At 43.6% G+C, this 18,605-nt stretch overlaps 1 protein-coding gene across 3 annotated transcripts in view; it reads left to right on the plus strand.

Moving 5' to 3' along the window:
* FIP1L1 (factor interacting with PAPOLA and CPSF1) overlaps positions 1-18,605 on the plus strand; it is a gene marked incomplete in the record, with an annotated part of 1,650,449 nt that overhangs the window by 730,650 nt on the left and 901,194 nt on the right. For all 3 annotated transcript variants that reach the window (XM_044061425.1, XM_044061426.1, XM_044061427.1), the window contains 1 exon segment: positions 17,331-17,487. In XM_044061425.1, the coding sequence (XP_043917360.1) occupies positions 17,331-17,487 (157 nt within the window).

An 18,605-nucleotide genomic window follows, 5' to 3' on the forward strand; every position in this document is an offset into this window, starting at 1 on the left:
AGGCAATCCACCTACCTACCTTCTTTCCCAACCCACAAAACAGAGGGAAAGAATACTGCATACCTTGGATGTACATAGACAGCTACGCTACTACTTGGACAGAACAAAAATAGCAGAAAGACTGACCAACTTTTGTAGCCTATGCAACAGGAAGGGAAGGAAAAGCTATTTCCAAACGGACAATCTCCAAATGGATAGGAAATTGCATACGATACTGTTACTCCTTCCATGGAAAACCAATTCCACAGAACATAAGACCTCATTCTACAAGGGCAACAGCCACTACCACAGCCTTCTTACGAGTGGCAACCAAAGACATTATTGAGGCGGCTACTTGGACCTCCGTGCATACATTTGCCAAGCATTATAATTTGCCTCTTTATTCCAGATCCCGAGCAGGGTTTGCCACTGCTGTACTGCAAGGGATCCTAAACACACCATAATCTACCTTTATCCTCCTCCCTAGTTGGCTATGGTATTCTACCCACTTGTTATGACTGCAGATGCATCCATGAAGGACATAGTACAGTTTTGTACCTACCATAAATGTAGATGTCCGAACTGGATAGCATCTGCAGTCAGGATTACCCTCCCTCCTTCCCTCTGTGGTACTCCTAGGGTGTTTACCCTCCTAATAGCTAGCTGTCGGGGGGGAGTCTTTTATGGTGTATTTGTTTGTATATATGTACATATATGCTTATTGTTGTGTTTACCTCTATCTATTTGGAAACATTGGCATCTATCCAAATTTTACCCTGCAAGAGGGCTACTGGCATCTGGGGCAAGAAACACTGAGGAAAATGGCGTCGGCTGATGCTTTTATAACCGAAGACCAACAGAGATGACGTCGGGTGGAGTGCGACATCAGCCGAAGCCGGACCCGGACTTTGGAATCCGGCCGACTGCAGGGCTGCCTGACGACAGGACAACCCACTTGTTATGACTGCAGATGCTATCCAGTTCGGACATCTACATTTATGGTAGGTACAAAACTGTACTTTCCTAGTACCAAAGAAGGGGAACTCGTGGAGACCAATTTTGGATTTATCCATCCTCAACACTTATCTGGACATTCCCAAGTTCAAAATGTTGACGTTACAACAGCTTTTACCTCTGCTGGGCAAAGATCACTGGATGGTGACTCTGGATCTCAAGGAGGCTTACCTTCATGTTCCTATCAGGCTAAGTTGCAGGAAGTATCTGCGTTTTCGGGCTGGGACTTCTCATTATCAGTTCTCTGCATTGCCCTTTGGCTTATCTACTGCGCCCAGAGTGTTCACGAAGGTTCTGGCTCCAGTGATAGCTTTCTTCAGGCTAAGAGGAATACAGATTTACCCTTATTTGGACGATTGCCTGATTCTGGCCCAAGGAAAGGACGAACTTCTTCATCTACAATATGTGATAGCAGTGCTAAGATGCCTGGGGTATTCTGTGAACGAAATAAAGTCCAGTCTAGTACCCTCTCAGGACATGTGCTTTCTGGGTGTGAGACTGAATACAGCATCCCAGATGGCCTTTTTGACCCCGGACAAACAAAAGAATCTTTCTCTTTACTTCCATCAATTGTCTCATCAGTCCAGGCTGACTGCAAGGACAGTCCTTCAAGCCTTGGGGTTCATGGCATCTTGTATTCTGGTGCTTCCCAATGCCAAACTGCATATGAGGAAGCTACAATGGTATCTCAAAAATGTATGGACACAGCACTGCCAAGATATGGACACTGTCATTCAGATAATACCTTGCATTCAAAAGGAATTTTTGTGGTGGGCTCAGGAATGTCACCTAAACAAGGGACTCTCTGTGACCCGGCCAGAGGCGAGTCAGATTCTAACGACAGATGCCTCAGACAAAGCTTGGGGAGCTCATCTAAATGGAAAGTGGGTACAAGACACGTGGCCTGCCAGACTTCAACATCTACATATCAACTTGAAGGAGATGTTAGCAGTCCAATTTGCATTAATAGCTTTCAAGGATTTACTTTGTCCAGGGCAGGTGTTGGTTCTAACAGACAACACAACTGTCATGTGGTACATCAACAAGCAAGGGGGAACACATTCTTATCCTCTATGCAGACAAGCAATGATTTTGTGGGAGACGGCTCTGTTTACAGCTAAATCTTCAGGCAAGGTTTCTGCCGGGAGCACAGAACTCCTTAGCAGATGTGTTGAGCAGACAAATTATGGATCCCCACGAGTGGAAATTGGATCCTCATGTATTTCAGAAATTGACAGTGTTATGGGGAACTCCAGACATAGATCTGTTCGCTTCTCCACTAAACTACCAGCTGCCAAAGTTTTGCACAAAAAGGTTTCATCCCACAGCTTGGAAAGTGGATGCTCTTTCATTCAATTGGAGCAATCTTCATGTGTATGCCTTTCCACCTCTGCCTCTCCTCCCAAAGGTACTCCTGAAGGTCAGACAGGACAAGCCAAAGATGATTTTAATAGCTCCATATTGGCCTCGACAGCACTGGTACCCATTACTGAGAAGTCTGGTAGGAGCCTCCATGGCCTTTACCTTGATTCCACACCTGCTGTCTCAGGAGAACAGTCATTTACTCAATGTCAAACTTCACTCTCTTCACCTAACAGCCTGGCATATTCTGTTTTGAACCCTGGAGGGTCTCAGCTTCCACAGCAAGTTTTGAATGTTATTTTGGAGGCCAGAAGGCCTAGTACAAGGAAAGTGTGCAGATAAATGGAAGAGATTTTTATTTTGGAGTACAGCAAAAGAATTTGATGTTTCTGAGCCTAATTTAAGTGTGGCTCTTCAATATCTTCGGAGTTACTGGACAAAGGTTTGTCCTTCTCTTCTATTAAGGTTCATGCTGCAGCAATTTCTGCTCACTATGACTGTGACCCACCATTGTTTTCTCATCCTTTGTTTAAACAATTCCTTAGAGGGGCAAAGAATATAAGACCCCAATGAGAGCTCCTACTCCTGCTTGGGATCTCAATTTTGTGTTGGAGAAACTCACTCTACAACCTTTTGAGCCTGCAGCTACTGCCGAGTTGAAATATTTATCATGGAAGACTGCTTTTTTGTTGGCCATTACCTCTGCAAGAAGGGTTTCTGAATTACAGGCCCTTATGGCGGTTGAGCCTTTCTTAATTTTCCATAAGGATAGGGTATCCTTTATGCCTAAAGTGGTTTCTAGTGTGGCTTTAAACCAAAACTATTCTTTTCCCTATTTTTTATGCAACCCCCAAAAAAAAGGGAAAAGATTTTGCACACTTTGGATGTACACAGGCAGTTGCGATATTATTTGAGCAGAACTAAAGGGTTCAGGCAGTCTCAGCAGTTATTTGTTTCATTTGCTTTGGGTTCTCAGGGCAAGCCTGTGTCAAAACAAACTATTTCTAAGTGGATTGGGTTTTGTATTGCTTTCTGTTATTCCCATCATGGTAAGGAGATTCCAGCTGGGATTAGGCCTCATTCCACTAGGGCTACTGCCACTTCTACAGCTTTTTTAAGGGGGGTGGCAACTAAGGATATTTTGGAGGCAGCTACTTGGAGTTCAGTGCATACTTTCTCTAAGCATTATCACCTTCCACTTTACTCTAAATCCAGGGCTGGTTTTGCCACTGCAATTTTACAGGGCATTTTGGCAGCTCCTACTGCTTTATAGTTTTGCCATCCTCCCTTATCTCTGCTTTGGGATTCTACCCAAGTGTAAGGACTGAAGCAATGTGAGATGAAGAACATAGTACAGTTTTGTACCTACCATAAATGTAGATGTTCGAAGATCCACATTGCTGCAGTCCAATTCCTCCCTCCTTGCCCTCTGTACTTAGAGGCGGTTGTGTGGGTTGAGTTGTAAATATTGTGGATATTGTATATATTGTACATATGATTAGTGCAAGGGTGGTTGGTTGGTTTTTGCTGTCTTTTGGTTTTGACCTTTCTGTTTAGGGTCTTCTGACATCTGGGGCAAGAAAAGACTGAGGATATGACGTCGGTCATGCGCATTTGTACCCTGACGTCCTGATGTCAGTCTTAAGCGCCTTCACCGACGTCAGCCTAATACTTTGATATTCGGGCCGACCGAGGACAGCGGACTACCCAAGTGTAAGGACTGCAGCAATGTGGATCTTCGAACATCTACATTTATGGTAGGTACAAAACTGTACTTTTTTTTAGATAATTTTTTTAGTTGGAAACTTCTGAAAAGTTCGTTATTGCTTTTAGTATCTTTTTAGTGTCTGAGAGTGGAGTTGTACAATAAATATTCAGGTCATCTGCAAATACTGCCATTGATATTTTTGTTCCGTAACTAGTGGGGCATTGTGGTATATATTCTGTTTAATGTATAGGAATAAAGGTTCAACATATATATTAAATAATAAAGGAGACCGAGGACAACCCTGACGTGTTCCATTTCTGGTTGTAAAATATGGTAAAATTTCAAACAAAAAGTTTATATCAACCCTATCAAAAGCTTTCTGCGCATCAATCATAAGCGCATACATGTTAAGGTTCTTCTGTTTATAAAGGTATTTTATTTGTACATACTAAATTGCTGCCACCTAGCTACTAGGAAATTTCAAAACACTCCGCGTATGTACACCAGTGAAGAGAGCGAGCGAGCAGATTACCTTCTTACCACAGTTTAATATTTGTCCCATTAAAATGATAACATCAAGGTAAAAATGTTCATTGTAAAATAGTCATTCATGGCAGCACCCCATCAGGTCATTTAGGTTCATAGGAGGCTATCTGCCCTAGGGCATTTACAAGCCTAGCCAGAGTGTGTTTGGCTTTCGCCACCCATTTTAAAATGAATTTTGCTGTGCCCTTTTTCGAGGTTAGTATACTCTGCATCTGTCTAACAATGACACAGAAGTGATACCTGGAGTAAATCTACGATCTCCCATCCATTCATCAAGATTCCTCTTGAAGAGAGTCAATGAGGGACTCTGCCTAACCTGGACTGGGATTTTATTCCAGAGTGAAGGGAGCCTCTGGGTTATGAATCTGTCCCTCCAGCATGTCCTATTTATTTCACTGCTGAGGTTCAAGTCTCTCAGCGTAGCTCGATGGGATTTGGATTTTCTGAGGTGCAGCATGTCCATTAATTCCGGGTTGGACATGGCTTTATACATCAGGCACAGATAGCCTCTGAGCAGGCGGTATGCCACTGAGTAGAGCTGGAGATGTTCTTCGTCTTCCCTTGCTGCAGTCCTGACTATTGGGTATAGTCCGCGTCCCAGTCGGCCCGAATACCAGAGTATAAGGCTGACGTCGGTCATGGCGCCTTAGACTGACGTCAGTACGTCAGGGTACTAATGCGCATGACCGACGTCATTTCCTCAGTCTTTTTTGCCGCATGGTCCGATGCAGAAGCAATTTTGCGAGTGCAGGTTGGCGTTCTGAGATTTTCCGAAACCGGAGTTTCAGACCGAAACAGAGTTGGCTAAGTAACCCGTTGGAACATTTTGGTTTTCTTGCCTCAGTATTTAACCGGATGTCAGAAAAAGTGAATAACTGTATTTCTTGTGGGAAGCAGATACCGCATAGGGATTATCATACATTGTGTATACCTTGTTTAGGGCCTGAGCACGGCGTTGTTGGTTGCCGCTCTTGTGCTAGATTTAACAAGCGCACTATTAAGAGGAGGCTTGATTGTGCTAGGTTAGTGTTTGGGAAGCGTTGCAATTATAATATGCCGCCGGGTGCTCCGCCCCCCCCTTCCTCCAAGAGGCGCAGGGACAAAACAGTGAAGCCTAGGGGTGAGGAACCGCAGTCCCGGACGTCGGTTCTTTAGAAGGCTCAGGGGAGCCAGAGGTTTTGCCAGGAGTCTCTATGGAGTCTCAGGCAGATACTTTACTGTTACAGGATGTGCCCTCTCAGGAGGTAGGCCAGGCTGAGGGGCTTCTCAGGTAACTGTTCTTCCCTCTCTTCCCAAGGTAGTTAGGGCCTCTCCTTCTGTTGCCAAAGCTTCTTTTAGAGGTAGGCCAAGTTCAGCTTCTGTGGGGGCTTCTCCTAGCATTTCGGGCTCTGTGCCTAAGAAACATATGCTTAAAATGGCAGAAGATTTGATTACTCTGATTAGAGGTTCTATGCCCCCGCCTGATAAGAGGCCTAGGGTGGAACAGGAGTTTGATAGTTTTGAACAGTGTTCACAGGCTTCAGAGTCTTCTGTGGAAGACTTGCAAGAGTTTCCTGCTTATTCTGATTCTGATGTGGATGATTCCACTCCTACAGCCTCTCCTCCTGAGGATTTTTCATTTTCAGAGACTCTTCACTCTATGAGGGAGCACTTTAAATGGGAAGGCCAGGATTACTCTGATTCCAGGAAAAGGCTTAGGGAATTCTTGTTTTTACCCCAGCATAGACCCTTAGCTATTCCTCCTGTGTTGAATGTGGTGGAGGATGTTTTTGCAGAGGCTTCCCTGAACCCTGACTCCTTGCCTCCTGCTCCTGTTAAGCCTGATAGGTATTATAGGGTGCCCGAAGCTCATAAGTATTTGTTTAAGAGTCCCAGGGCGGACCCAGAAACTGTTTCTCAGGGGCCTAAAGGTGTTAAAGCTTCTGTGGTTAAAAATCCTGTACCCTCTGATAAAGAGGCAAGGGCTTTGGATAGGTGGGGTAAGAAAGTTTATACTTCTTCCACTCTAGCCATGAGGGCGTTGAATTGTCAGTTTCATATGCTGAAATATCAGAATTATCTCCTTTCACAATTGAAATCTAAGGTGGATGCTTTGGCGGAAGGTATTGAGTGTAAGGAATTGCTGGATTTGGTTCATGTGTCTGAACAAGTGGGTAAGCATTCTTTGCAGTGTGGTTTTGATGCTGTTCAGGCCTCCTCGAGGGTGGCTGCTACTAGTTCTGTTCTTCGCAGACATGCCTGGTTGAAGGATCAGAATTTAGCTGAGCATGTTAAGACCAGGATTTTGGATGCTCCTTTACAGTCTGATGTGTTGTTTGGACCGCCTGTGGAAGCAGTTTTAAAGAAAATGGAGGACAAAGCTAAGTCTATGCAGACTGTTAAAGATTTTTTGCAGGTGCAGCCTCCGAAATTTAGTAGAAATTGGCCTGCTAAGGGGTGGACATATCCTGCTTATGGTTCCCAGTCTAGGGGTAGGTCTAGACGTGGTAGAGGCAGGGCTCAAGGTTCGTTTAGGCCTAGATCAGACAGTTCACCTGCTCAGACTTCTGGTGAGGGCAGGGGTCAGTCCTTTCGTAAGCAGAACCAATGACCTGCCTTTTCAGCTGCCAGTGGACTCTCGTCTGGCAGCTCCTTTGGGAGGAAGATTGTCTCTTTTCAAAGAAAATTGGGATTTAATCACTCAAGACAGATGGGTGCTGGATATCATTCATCACGGTTACAGATTTTATTTCCACACAATGCCCCCTTTCAAAGGCATGCCAGATGTTCCTCCTCCTCAAAGAATAGAGGCTCACAAGCAAGTTTCTCAGTTACTCCAGATAGGGGCCATTCAGCCAGTCCCTGTATCAGAAAGGGGCTTCGGATTTTATTCTCGCCTGTTCCTAGTACCAAAGAAGGGGAACACGTGGAGACCAATTTTGGATTTATCTATCCTCAACACTTATCTGGACATTCCCAAGTTCAAGATGTTGACGTTACAGCAACTGTTACCTCTGCTGGGCAAGGATCACTGGATGGTAACTTTGGATCTCAAGGAAGCCTACCTTCATGTGCCTATAAGGCTAAGTTGCAGAAAGTATCTGCGATTTCGAACTGGAGATTTTCATTATCAGTTCTCTGCATTGCCCTTTGGCTTATCTACTGGGCCCAGAGTATTCACAAAGGTTCTGGCTCCAGTGATAGCTTACTTCAGGCTTCAAGGCATTCAAATCTATCCTTACTTGGACGACTGCCTGATTCTGGCTCAAGAAAAGGAAGACCTTCTACAGCATCTGGAATATGTCATAGCAGTGCTAAGATGCCTAGGGTATTCTGTGAACGAAATAAAGTCCAGTCTAGTACCCTCTCAAGACATGTGCTTTCTGGGTGTGAGACTGAATACAGCAGCCCAGATGGCCTTTTTAACCCCGGACAAACAAAAGAGTCTGTCACTTTACTTCCATCAACTATCTCATCAGTCCGTGCTGACTGCAAGGACAGTCCTTCAAGCATTAGGGTTCATGGCATCTTGTATTCTGGTGCTTCCCAATGCCAAACTGCATATGAGGAAGCTGCAATGGTATCTCAAAAATGTATGGACACAGCACTGCCAACATTTCGACACTGTCATTCATATAATACCTTGCCTTCAAAAGGAATTCTTGTGGTGGGCTCAGGAATGTCACCTAAACAAGGGACTCTCTGTGACCCGGCCAGAGGCGAGTCAGATTTTAACGACAGATGCCTCGGACACTGCTTGGGGAGCTCATCTAAATGGAAAGTGGATACAAGACAAGTGGCCTGCCAGACTACAGCATCTACATATCAACATGAAGGAGATGTTAGCAGTCCAGTTTGCATTGATGGCGTTCAAGGAGTTACTTCTTCCAGGGCAGGTGTTGATTCTAACAGACAACACAACTGTCATGTGGTACATCAACAAGCAAGGGGGAACACATTCTTATCCTCTATGCAGGCAAGCAATGATTTTATGGGAGACTGCGTTAAGCCTGCAACTGACTCTTCAGGCAAGGTTTCTGCCAGGAGCACAGAACTCCCTAGCAGATGTATTAAGCAGACAAATCATGGATCCCCACGAGTGGAAACTGGATCTTCATGTATTTCAGACATTGACAGTGTCATGGGGAACTCCAGACATAGATCTGTTCGCTTCTCCACTAAACCACCAGCTGCCAAAGTATTGCACAAAGGGGTTTCATCACACAGCTTGGAAAGTGGATGCTCTGTCTTTCAGTTGGAAAAACCTTCATGTCTATGCCTTTCCACCTCTGCCTCTTCTTCCAAAGGTATTATTAAAGGTCAGACAAGACAGGCCAAGGATGATTTTGATAGCTCCAGATTGGCCTCGACAACACTGGTACCCACTTCTAAGGAGTCTTGTAAAGAAGCCTCCATGGCCTTTACCTCTGATTCCTCATCTGTTATCTCAGAAGGACGGTCATCTGCTCAATGTCAAGCTTCAATCTCTTCATCTCACAGCTTGGCATATTCTGGGTTGAAGCACAGCAGGTCTCAGCTTCCTCAACAAGTTTTAAATGTGATTATGGAAGCTAGAAGGCCTAGTACTAGGAGAGTGTACAGAAAAATGGAAGAGATTTTTATTTTGGAGTACAGCAAAGAATTTGGAGATTTCAGAGCCTAATTTGAGTGTGGCTCTTCAATATCTTACTGAATTATTGGACAAAGGTTTGTCCTTCTCTTCCATAAAGATTCATGCTGCAGCAATTTCAGCTCACTATGATTGTGACCCACCTTTGTTTTCGCATCCTTTGTTCAAGCAGTTTCTTAGAGGGCAAAGAATATAAGACCCCCACGTAGAGCTCCTACTCCTGCTTGGGATCTCAATTTTGTGTTGGAAAAACTTACTCTACAACCTTTTGAGCCTGCAGCTACTGCTGAATTGAAATATTTGTCATGGAAGACTGCTTTTCTGTTGGCTATTACTTCTGCAAGAAGGGTGTCTGAGTTGCAGGCCCTTATGGCAGTAGAGCCCTTTTTGGTTTTCCATAAGGACAGGGTTTCATTACGTACTAATCCTTCCTTTATGCCTAAGGTGGTTTCTAGTGTGGCTTTAAACCAAACTATTCATTTGCCTACGTTTTTGCAGATCCTCAAAATAAAGGGAAAAGATTTTGCACACTTTAGATGTACACAGGCAATTGCGTTATTATTTGAGCAGGACTAAAGATTTTAGGCAGTCTCAGCAGTTACTTGTTTCTTTTGCTTTGAGTTCACAGGGCAAGCCTGTGTCAAAACAAACTATTTCTAGGTGGATTGGTTTTGCATTGCATTTTGTTATTCCCATCATGGCAAAGAGGTTCCAGCTGGGATTAGGCCTCATTCCACTAGGGCTACTGCCACTTCAACAGCATTTCTAAGGGGTGGCAACTAAGGATATTCTGGAAGCAGCTACTTGGAGTTCAGTGCATACTTTCTCTAGGCATTATCACCTGCCTATATACTCTAAGACTAGGGCTGGTTTTGCCACAGCTGTTTTACAAGGCATGTTGTCAGCTCCTGCTACTTTATAATTTGCCAGCCTCCCTTACCTCTGCTTTGGGATTCTACCCAATAGTCAGGACTGCAGCAAGGGAAGGCGAAGAACATAGTACAGTTTTGTACCTACCATAAATGTAGATGTTCGAGGATTCCCTTGCTGCAGTCCAATTTACCCTCCCTCCTTCCCTCTGTGTTTCAGGGTGGTTGTGTAGGTGAGTTTACATGCTTATATTTTTGTATATATTGCTGTATATATTGTACATGTTTTTTGGTGCAGGTTGTTTTTGGGACTTGTCTTTTTGGGTCTTCTGACATCTGGGGCAAGAAAAGACTGAGGAAATGACGTCGGTCATGCGCATTAGTACCCTGACGTACTGACGTCAGTCTAAGGCGCCATGACCGACGTCAGCCTTATACTCTGGTATTCGGGCCGACTGGGACGCGGACTATACCCAATAGTCAGGACTGCAGCAAGGGAATCCTCGAACATCTACATTTATGGTAGGTACAAAACTGTACTTTTCTTTAACCGGGCAGCATATGGCACCTGTTTGAGCCCTTTGATCCTCTTGGTGAGGAACGTTTGGGGTCTTTCCAGTTGCTGCAGGTGTCTGGTAAGGTACATCCCAAAAGGGGCATTGTACTCAATTATGGGCCTGATGAGGGATGAGTAAAGAGGCACGATGACCTCCCCTGATCTAGATGTGAATCCCTTCATGATTAGGTGGGCTATATAAAATTTTTTCTAACCACTTTCGCCACGTGGTTGTCGAATGAGAGATTGCTATCAACTTGGGTCCCCAGGTCCCTAATTACTTCTTCCATACTTAATGGATTACCATCTATGTGGTAATTTGTGGGCACTTTGTTTTTGCCAAAGGGGATGACTATACACTTTTTGGCATTTAGCTTGAGGCCATGGCTCTGGCACCAGTTGTCTGTTTCTATGAGGCCCTTTTGTAGAATGCTTGTGTCGGCTGGAGAGTCGATTATGGCGCCCAGTTTGCAGTCATCTGCAAACTTGGTCAGCCACAGTCCTTCCATGTTGGCCTCTACCTCCGAGAAATATATACCGAACAAGAGAGGTCCCAGGACTGAGCCTTGTGGGACGCCACTTGTAACTGGTTTGGAATCTGACATGGCTCCAGCAATTCTAACCATGTGGGTTCTGTCCTTGAGCCAGTTTGCAACCCATCGAGTGACATTGGGGTTTATGTTTAAGCTGGTGAGCTTATCTATAATGCCCGAGTGGGGTATTGTATCGAAGGCTTTTGCGAGGTCCAGGTAGGCTGTGTGGACCACCTTCCCCTCGTCAATGGCCTTGGTGACGGTTTCAAAGAAATCGACCAGGTTTAAGAGGCAGGATCTGCCCTTAACAAAGCCGAACTGGGTAGGATCCAGTGTCCGTAGGTCCCCAATATCTTTATTTATGAGGCCCATGATGATCCTTTCCATAGCTTTGCAGACCAAGCTAGTCAGGCTTATGGGGCGATAGTTTCCAGGATCCGTTCAGGCACCACCTTTGTGGAGAGCGACCACTGTTGCTGTACGCCACTCTTTGGGTACATATCCTGTAGTAAGGCTGAGATTGAACAGTAGTTTTATGTTTGGGTTTAGTTCTTCTTGGAGTTCATGTAGGACGCAGCCCGGGACACCGTCTGGTCCCATTGATGCTGTGTTTTTTGCTTTGGAGAGGGCGGCTCTTACCTGAGCATCTGAGATGTCTGGGGGGCAGCACTCTGCTGGGATAGATATTTGCCCTTTTGGTGGGGAATGGGGGGGGGGAGTTTGCGCTGAACCTGTCAGCTCGGATGTTGGCAATGTCTGTGGGTTCGGTGTATTTTTTTGTCATTTTGGACTAATTCTGAGCATATCTGGGAATTCCCACCCAGGTTTCTAACATAACTAAAGAAAGCCTTGTGATTATCCTTGGTGTCCTGTGCAGTTTTTCTCTCGAAGCTGGCCTTGGACGATTTTATGAGTGCCCGTAGTTTTTTGCTAATATTGATCAGAGATGCCTTCCCTTTTTGAGATTTTGCTCTATTATATGTAGTAGCTTCCTCCTTCTATTGTATAGTTCGTTTATGGCTGGGGTCCACCAGACAGGACGCCTGCCTTTGGAAGATTGGGTCTTGGTTTTGTTTGGGATTCCATGATCCATGCATTCCTGAAGGTGTTCATAGAATGCGTTTATAAAGGATTCTGCGGTCTGGGCCGTATTTTCCACAGGCCCGGTGGCTTTGAAGGATTCCACCTTGGTTGTGAGGAGTGTGAAATTTGCTTTAGAGAAGTTTTTCACTGTGGTTTTCTGGGCAGGGGCTGAGGTCGGGATGTGAATATCTAGTGAGATTAGTTTATGGTCTGATCTTACCAGTGAGGGATACACTTCTGGTCTGGAGCATAGCGTCCCCATGTTGGTGATGATCAGGTCCAGTATTTTTTCCCCTCTTGTGGGAGTGGTAACAAGCTGTTCCATAGCATATGAGTTTATAAATTCTAGGAACCTTTGGGCTAGGGTGTTGGAGCTAGAGTAATGCTCCCAGTCTATGTTTGGGTAGTTGAAGTCGCCCAATATAATGGTGTTTGGAGAGACCTTCATATTTTCCAGTGTTCTCAGGAAGGCCGAGTGGGGTTCCTGGGTTTGGGAGGGTGGTCTGTAGCAGGCTATAAACTGGAAGGCAGTTTTACCCACTGTTAGTTGCACATGGATAGTCTCTGATGCTTCGTGCTGTGCCACCAACCTGGAGGTGTGGGTATCTTTGTGAATATTGATACTCCCCTCCTTTTGTGGTTCGGTCCAAGTTTTGGGGCCGAAAAACATGGTATGAGGTATAACCTGGTAGTGCTGGGGTGCTCTCGGGAGCCTTGAACCAGGTTTCTGTTACTGCACAGATATCGTTCTCCATGCTAAGGAGAGTTTTGAGTGCATGCATCTTGAGGTTTAGACTTCTGGCATTGAGTAGCATTACTCTTAGTTTCTTATCCCTTGTGATACCTGTGGAGGTGGGTTTGTCTTTTGAGCCTTGCCTAAAAAAGGCACTATGGGGGTGGCAAGAGCCTTTGCCATTATCCGAAAGCCCAGGGGTGACAAGTGCAAGCCGTCCCTAGCGAAGCATCGCGGCTTGTCGAGCATGTCATCCCAGGCTGACAGGCATTGGATCCCCTTTGAATGACACCAATACTTAAGCCAGTTGTTGAAATTGATGATCTTGTCTTCATATTGTGGCATCATTCTTGGTGAGGGTAAGTTGCTACTCAAGGTCAGGGTCATACCAGCCTGGGCTACATGCTCAGAGAGCTCCTCTGTCTCTCTTCATGTAGTCCAGGGAGGTATGTCTCAGGTCATTCACACCAGCATGGACAATGACAGAGTCATATTTGTACTTGCCTTGGAGTAACCTGAGTGCTCATGTTATGTGGCGGATCCTAGCGCCCGACAGGCAGCTCACCGTGACCTTCTCCTTGTTCAGCCTGGTGAGCGGGACGTCAGTGCACCTGACGATAGAGTCACCTATTACAAGTGTATCAGGTGTGTTGTTTAGCCTTAAGGGCTGTGACTGTTCGGCACACTGGCTTTGTGAGCTATGTGTTGCACGTGTTTTGTTTTGGGGTAGCGGTTGCTTTGGTGTCTGCTTTGGAGGTCTCTGCTTAAGCAGATTTTTATTTAGAGCCTCCGAGTATGTTTTTGTGTGTTTATGTGTTTGGTTTGCTGTCGTGGTAGGTCTATGTGAGACTGGAATTGTAGTGAGTGTGGTTTCCTTTTCCTCCTGATTGGTTACGCTAGTACTGAGTTGAGAGAGCTTAGCCTCCAGTTTGGCTAAATGGTTGCATCTCTCACATGTGTTGGAATTTGTTGGGAGGAGGAGAGGATTGTCTGTGTATATGAGGCAGTTGTAACATTGCCTCAAGATTCCAAGATTCACCAGCTGGACCGGAGAGGAGATTGACAACTGACCTTTGGACATGCTAGAGTAGTAGTGGGAATTCCTTTATAATTGAAAAAAGGGCCAATGGGGAACAAGGTACTCAAGGGGAGTTTGTGAGGGTGTAGTGCTTTTAATTATTTAGTGCTGACTTATATAATTGCTTTAGCAAGCAAGTGCCAGGCTTTAGAGTAGGAATAGGGTGTTTATTATGAGAACTAGATCAGTTCTAATAGAAAAAGTGAAGAGCAGACTTTGTGGAGCCGAGAATGGTCTAAACCCAATTAAGCGGTGTTGCTCGATGCGCAAAATCGTGCAAAGCTACGCTAAAGCGAGTTTTATACAGGGGGCGACTTGAAAGAGCTAGAAATTGGCCCAAAACGGCCAATAGACTACCAGATTCTTGTGCTGGGAACACTCCTCCAGGGATAGATAGGCTGCTCTAAGCTCCCCACTGCCACTGGTGAACAAAGAAGCCTCCCTTTATCCAAGAAAAGAAATGGGCAACACAGGAACTTTCCAAAAGTCCAGAATACAGCAAAGCCTGTATTTGGACTACTCTAGGTCAGGAAAGACGGGAAACGAGGATAATTTTTTTTTTCTTTTTTGCAACAAGCAGCAGGAAAATGCAATAAATATGTAACACAGGCTAGCGCACTTGTGTGTAGCCTTAACAGGTGAATGCAAGAAACAGGACAAACTTTAAATTACAAGCACAAAAGCGCGCTAAAGCTGGCTTTAAAGCAGGGGGTTAGAAAGAGATAGGAAATGGCCCAAAACGGCCAATAAGCTACAAGTTACTGGGCTGGAACCACTCCTCAAGGGACAGATAGGCTGCTCAGAGCTCCCCACTCTCACTGGTGAACAAAGAAGCTTCCTCCTATCCAAATAAGGATATGGGCAACACAGGAACTATGACACAGCCAAGAGATCAGCAATACCTGAAGACTGGACTATTCTAGTTCAGTAAAGGCGGGGAAACAAGGATATATATATTTTTTTAAGTAGCAGAAATTAGGTACAGAAACACAGTAAATGCTTTTATTCGGCTAGCGCACTTGAGTGTGTAGCCTACCAGTTGCTTGTATCACACTGCAGAACACCACGAGGAGCTGTGCGGAGCTGTGTACAATAACAAACTTTTTAAATCACAGATTCGCTAAGAAAAAAAAACTGGTGTTTTAGGCAGAATTAGTTAAGACAGCAAGAAAAGCAGAAAACTGATAATCACTCTAAAGTCACTCTTTTGTCTGTCTGCTGCTGTAGACTCTGCAGAACACCTGGAAGGCACTTGCTGAGCGGAATACAAACTTAAAAACTGTGCAAATGAGGTTTTTATAGCAGGGAAGTGAAAGATAGAAATTATCCCAAAATGGCCAATAAACTACTAAATTCTGGGCTGAAACCACTTCTCCAGGCACAGATAGGCTGCACAAAGCTCCCCTCTCTCACAGGTGAACAGAGAAACTTCCTTCTATCCAGGTAAGGTAATGGCAACACAGAAACTTGTAACACAGCCCTGGATTCAGCAATAACCTGAAAACTGTACTATACTAGTTCAGAAAGGTGGGAAATAAGTATATCATTTTTTTTCAGAAAATAGACAGATACAATCAAAATTAGCCCAAAAAGGCCAATAAACTACCAACTTCTGGGCTGAAACCACTCCTCCAGGGACAGATAGCCTGCTCAAAGCTCCCCTCTCTCACAGGTGAACAAGAGAAACTTCCTTCTATCCAAGTAAGGTATGGCAACACAGAAACTTGCAACACAACCCTGGATTCAGCAATAACATGAAAACTGGACTATACTAGTTCAGAAAGGTGAGAAAGAAGTATATATATATATATATATATATATATATATATATATATATATATATATATATATATTTCCAGAAAATAGAGCAGATACAATCAAAACAACACTTTACCCAATTGACCAGTTAAAAAGCTTAAAACTGGGCTCTGTTCCAGCAGTCTTCAATCAGGCAAGTTCTAACTGCACAGTCCTGCCACTAGGGTGCAGAGAAACCTTCTCCAAAAAAGACGGCTTGGGTCAGTGCACAATTCATACAAACAAAGCTAGATCCAGCCGGCCGGAATCTAGTCTATCCTACAGCAAACAAGGCGTACCGATTTCAGAAAGAAACAGTTCAAGTAAGCATGCGCAATAAGCCTTTAACCAGAAATTCCCAGCTCAGAAGGGCAGAATCTAGCCTCTCCTCCCACAAGAGTGCAGACCACAAACCTTCTTAATGTAAAATAACTGGCCTGAAGCCCAAGTCCTTAACCTAGAACTAATACACTTTTAGAATAACAGACACTGAGCCTTCATTCAGCAGTTCCCAACTTAGAAGGATGTACGCTACCTGTCCTGCCACAACAGTGCAGACCACAAACCTTCCTAATGTAAAACAACTGGTTTGAAGCCCAAGTGCTTAAACCAAGTGCCTTAGAATAACATAACCGTTACAATTTAATCAGGCTACTAACAAGCAGTAATAAAGGCAGCAGAATAAATTTGAGTGCTTTTAAAAGAGGTAAAAGCAAAATAAGGTAAAGTAGGAAGAAACACAAATACAGTAAGGCAGTTAAAGTGCAAAAAAATTTTTTTTTTAAGATACTCTAGGGGAATGCCCTTCCCAAGTGCTCTTTCTGTACACTGCAGAGGAGATGGGACTGGTAAGAGTATCCAAAATCAAAACATGATCTCACTGTACTCAGAGTGAGCGAATGAGATGGGTCCAGGAGAAGTGTGCAAAAAGAGATTTACAGCAGGGGCAGGCAATTCCAAAGCCACCAAGATTAACACCACAACAAGAAACAGGGAAAGTGGGTGGGGAACTACTGCAGAGATTCAGAGAAACACACAATATTTACTCACTCTAATCTTTAATAAGTGCAGAAAATATATTTAAATCAACTTATGTCCAGTTGATATATAACAAAATACTTCCAGTGAAAAGTTTAAGCTATGACGAATGTATTTTTTTTGTTGTTGTTGCTTGCCATTCATTAATACAAATATCCTGGTGGGACTGTAAATTAGAAAGATGGATCAGTACTTCAGTCATAAATAAATTCATGTTCTCTTTTTTTATTCTTATCTTTATAGCAGAAATTCTTAATAAAATCTTGTGTATTTATAATGTCATCATATGTATGTGCAGTTTTCCACTTCTTGGAATGAAGTTGGTGTAGTAGTTACAGAAATAAGAATTGGTCTTTGCTAAGTTATTTTATTACCATGTACTACTTCATGTATAATTTTTCTTTTCCTTTTTTTTTCCATAAAAGGTTATGCCAGACCATCCGCCAACTGAAATTGAGACCACTTTCACGAAACCACCTCCCTTTTTTCCTCCAGGTGCTCCACCTACTCACATCCCACCACCACCATTTCTTCCCCCTCCACCGGCAGTCAGTGCTGCCCCACCCATGATTCCTCCTCCAGGTAATATTTCATTGTTTCTTGCAGTCATGTGCTAGTTAGTGTTGGCTAGAGTGACTTAATAGTAAATGTTTTATTTCATTGTACAGCATATGGGATGCTTCTGAAAAAAAGTATCAATGTGTACTGTGTGCTGTTTTGGTGTTGAGAAAGGCAGAACTTGGATTTTGGGTCAATTGCATGCCATAGGTGCTTACTAGGTTATTATGTTGGGATATTTACATGCTTCATTATCCATGAAGGACAGGGGTGCTAAACCAGAGTCAGATTTGCAGTTATATGTCCATTGTATTTAAGTTGAATTGATGTTTTTGCTAAAAGTTGGTATACTGAATCTTAAAAGAAATAGTTGTAGTAGTAGCCTGTACCGTCTTGCATATCAGGCTGTAGCTTGTTTATGCCTTCTGAACCAGCTGTAGAAGCTGTTCTCTTATTTTTGACATTGTTGTAAAGAAGGTTAACCTTCAGAGTACATTTCTTTTGGCGAATTTGGTGTTCCTTGTTTTTTCTTTGTATTTGCATGATGCACCATTGGGTATTTTCCTTGATAGGTCCTTTAATTGGGTTCAACTTCTCCACTAGTTACACACTGAAATTTTATCAAAAAGTTCCTCAATCAGGATGTGAGTTTAGACCAAGATCTTGCTCACCAGCTAAACAAGTACACCTAACCTCTGAGGTATTTTTCTGCTGATTACTCATTTTTTTTTAAACTTTGATGTTTTATATTGAAATATTTAAAGAATGCTGTTAAACTAAGTCTGTTATACTAAGTGCAAAAAAAAAAAAAAAAAAAAAAAAAAACAGAATAAAGATGCAAAAAAAGAAAAAAAAACTTCATCTTAACACCGTAAAGAGTTGCATAAAAAACCCATAAATTATCTTGCCTACTTTACCACATATACCCCTTCCCCAAATCAGCATTTCAACCTCTGCACCTAAGAAGCTGATGGGTGATCACATGACCTTTCTTATCACATTCTACCTCTTATGGTAATATCCTGTGTCCAGTTTTACTCTGTTTGTGGTATTGCAACCAGAGATTCCACTTCTGTTTGAGTTCTTTCTACCATGTTTCCCCTATTCATCAACTCTATTAGGAGCTGTATTTTTAGCCACCA

This window comes from Protopterus annectens, chromosome 2.part0 (assembly GCF_019279795.1).
Source record: "Protopterus annectens isolate FY-2018-M chromosome 2.part0, PAN1.0, whole genome shotgun sequence".
NCBI classification, from domain to species: Eukaryota; Metazoa; Chordata; order Ceratodontiformes; family Protopteridae; genus Protopterus; species Protopterus annectens.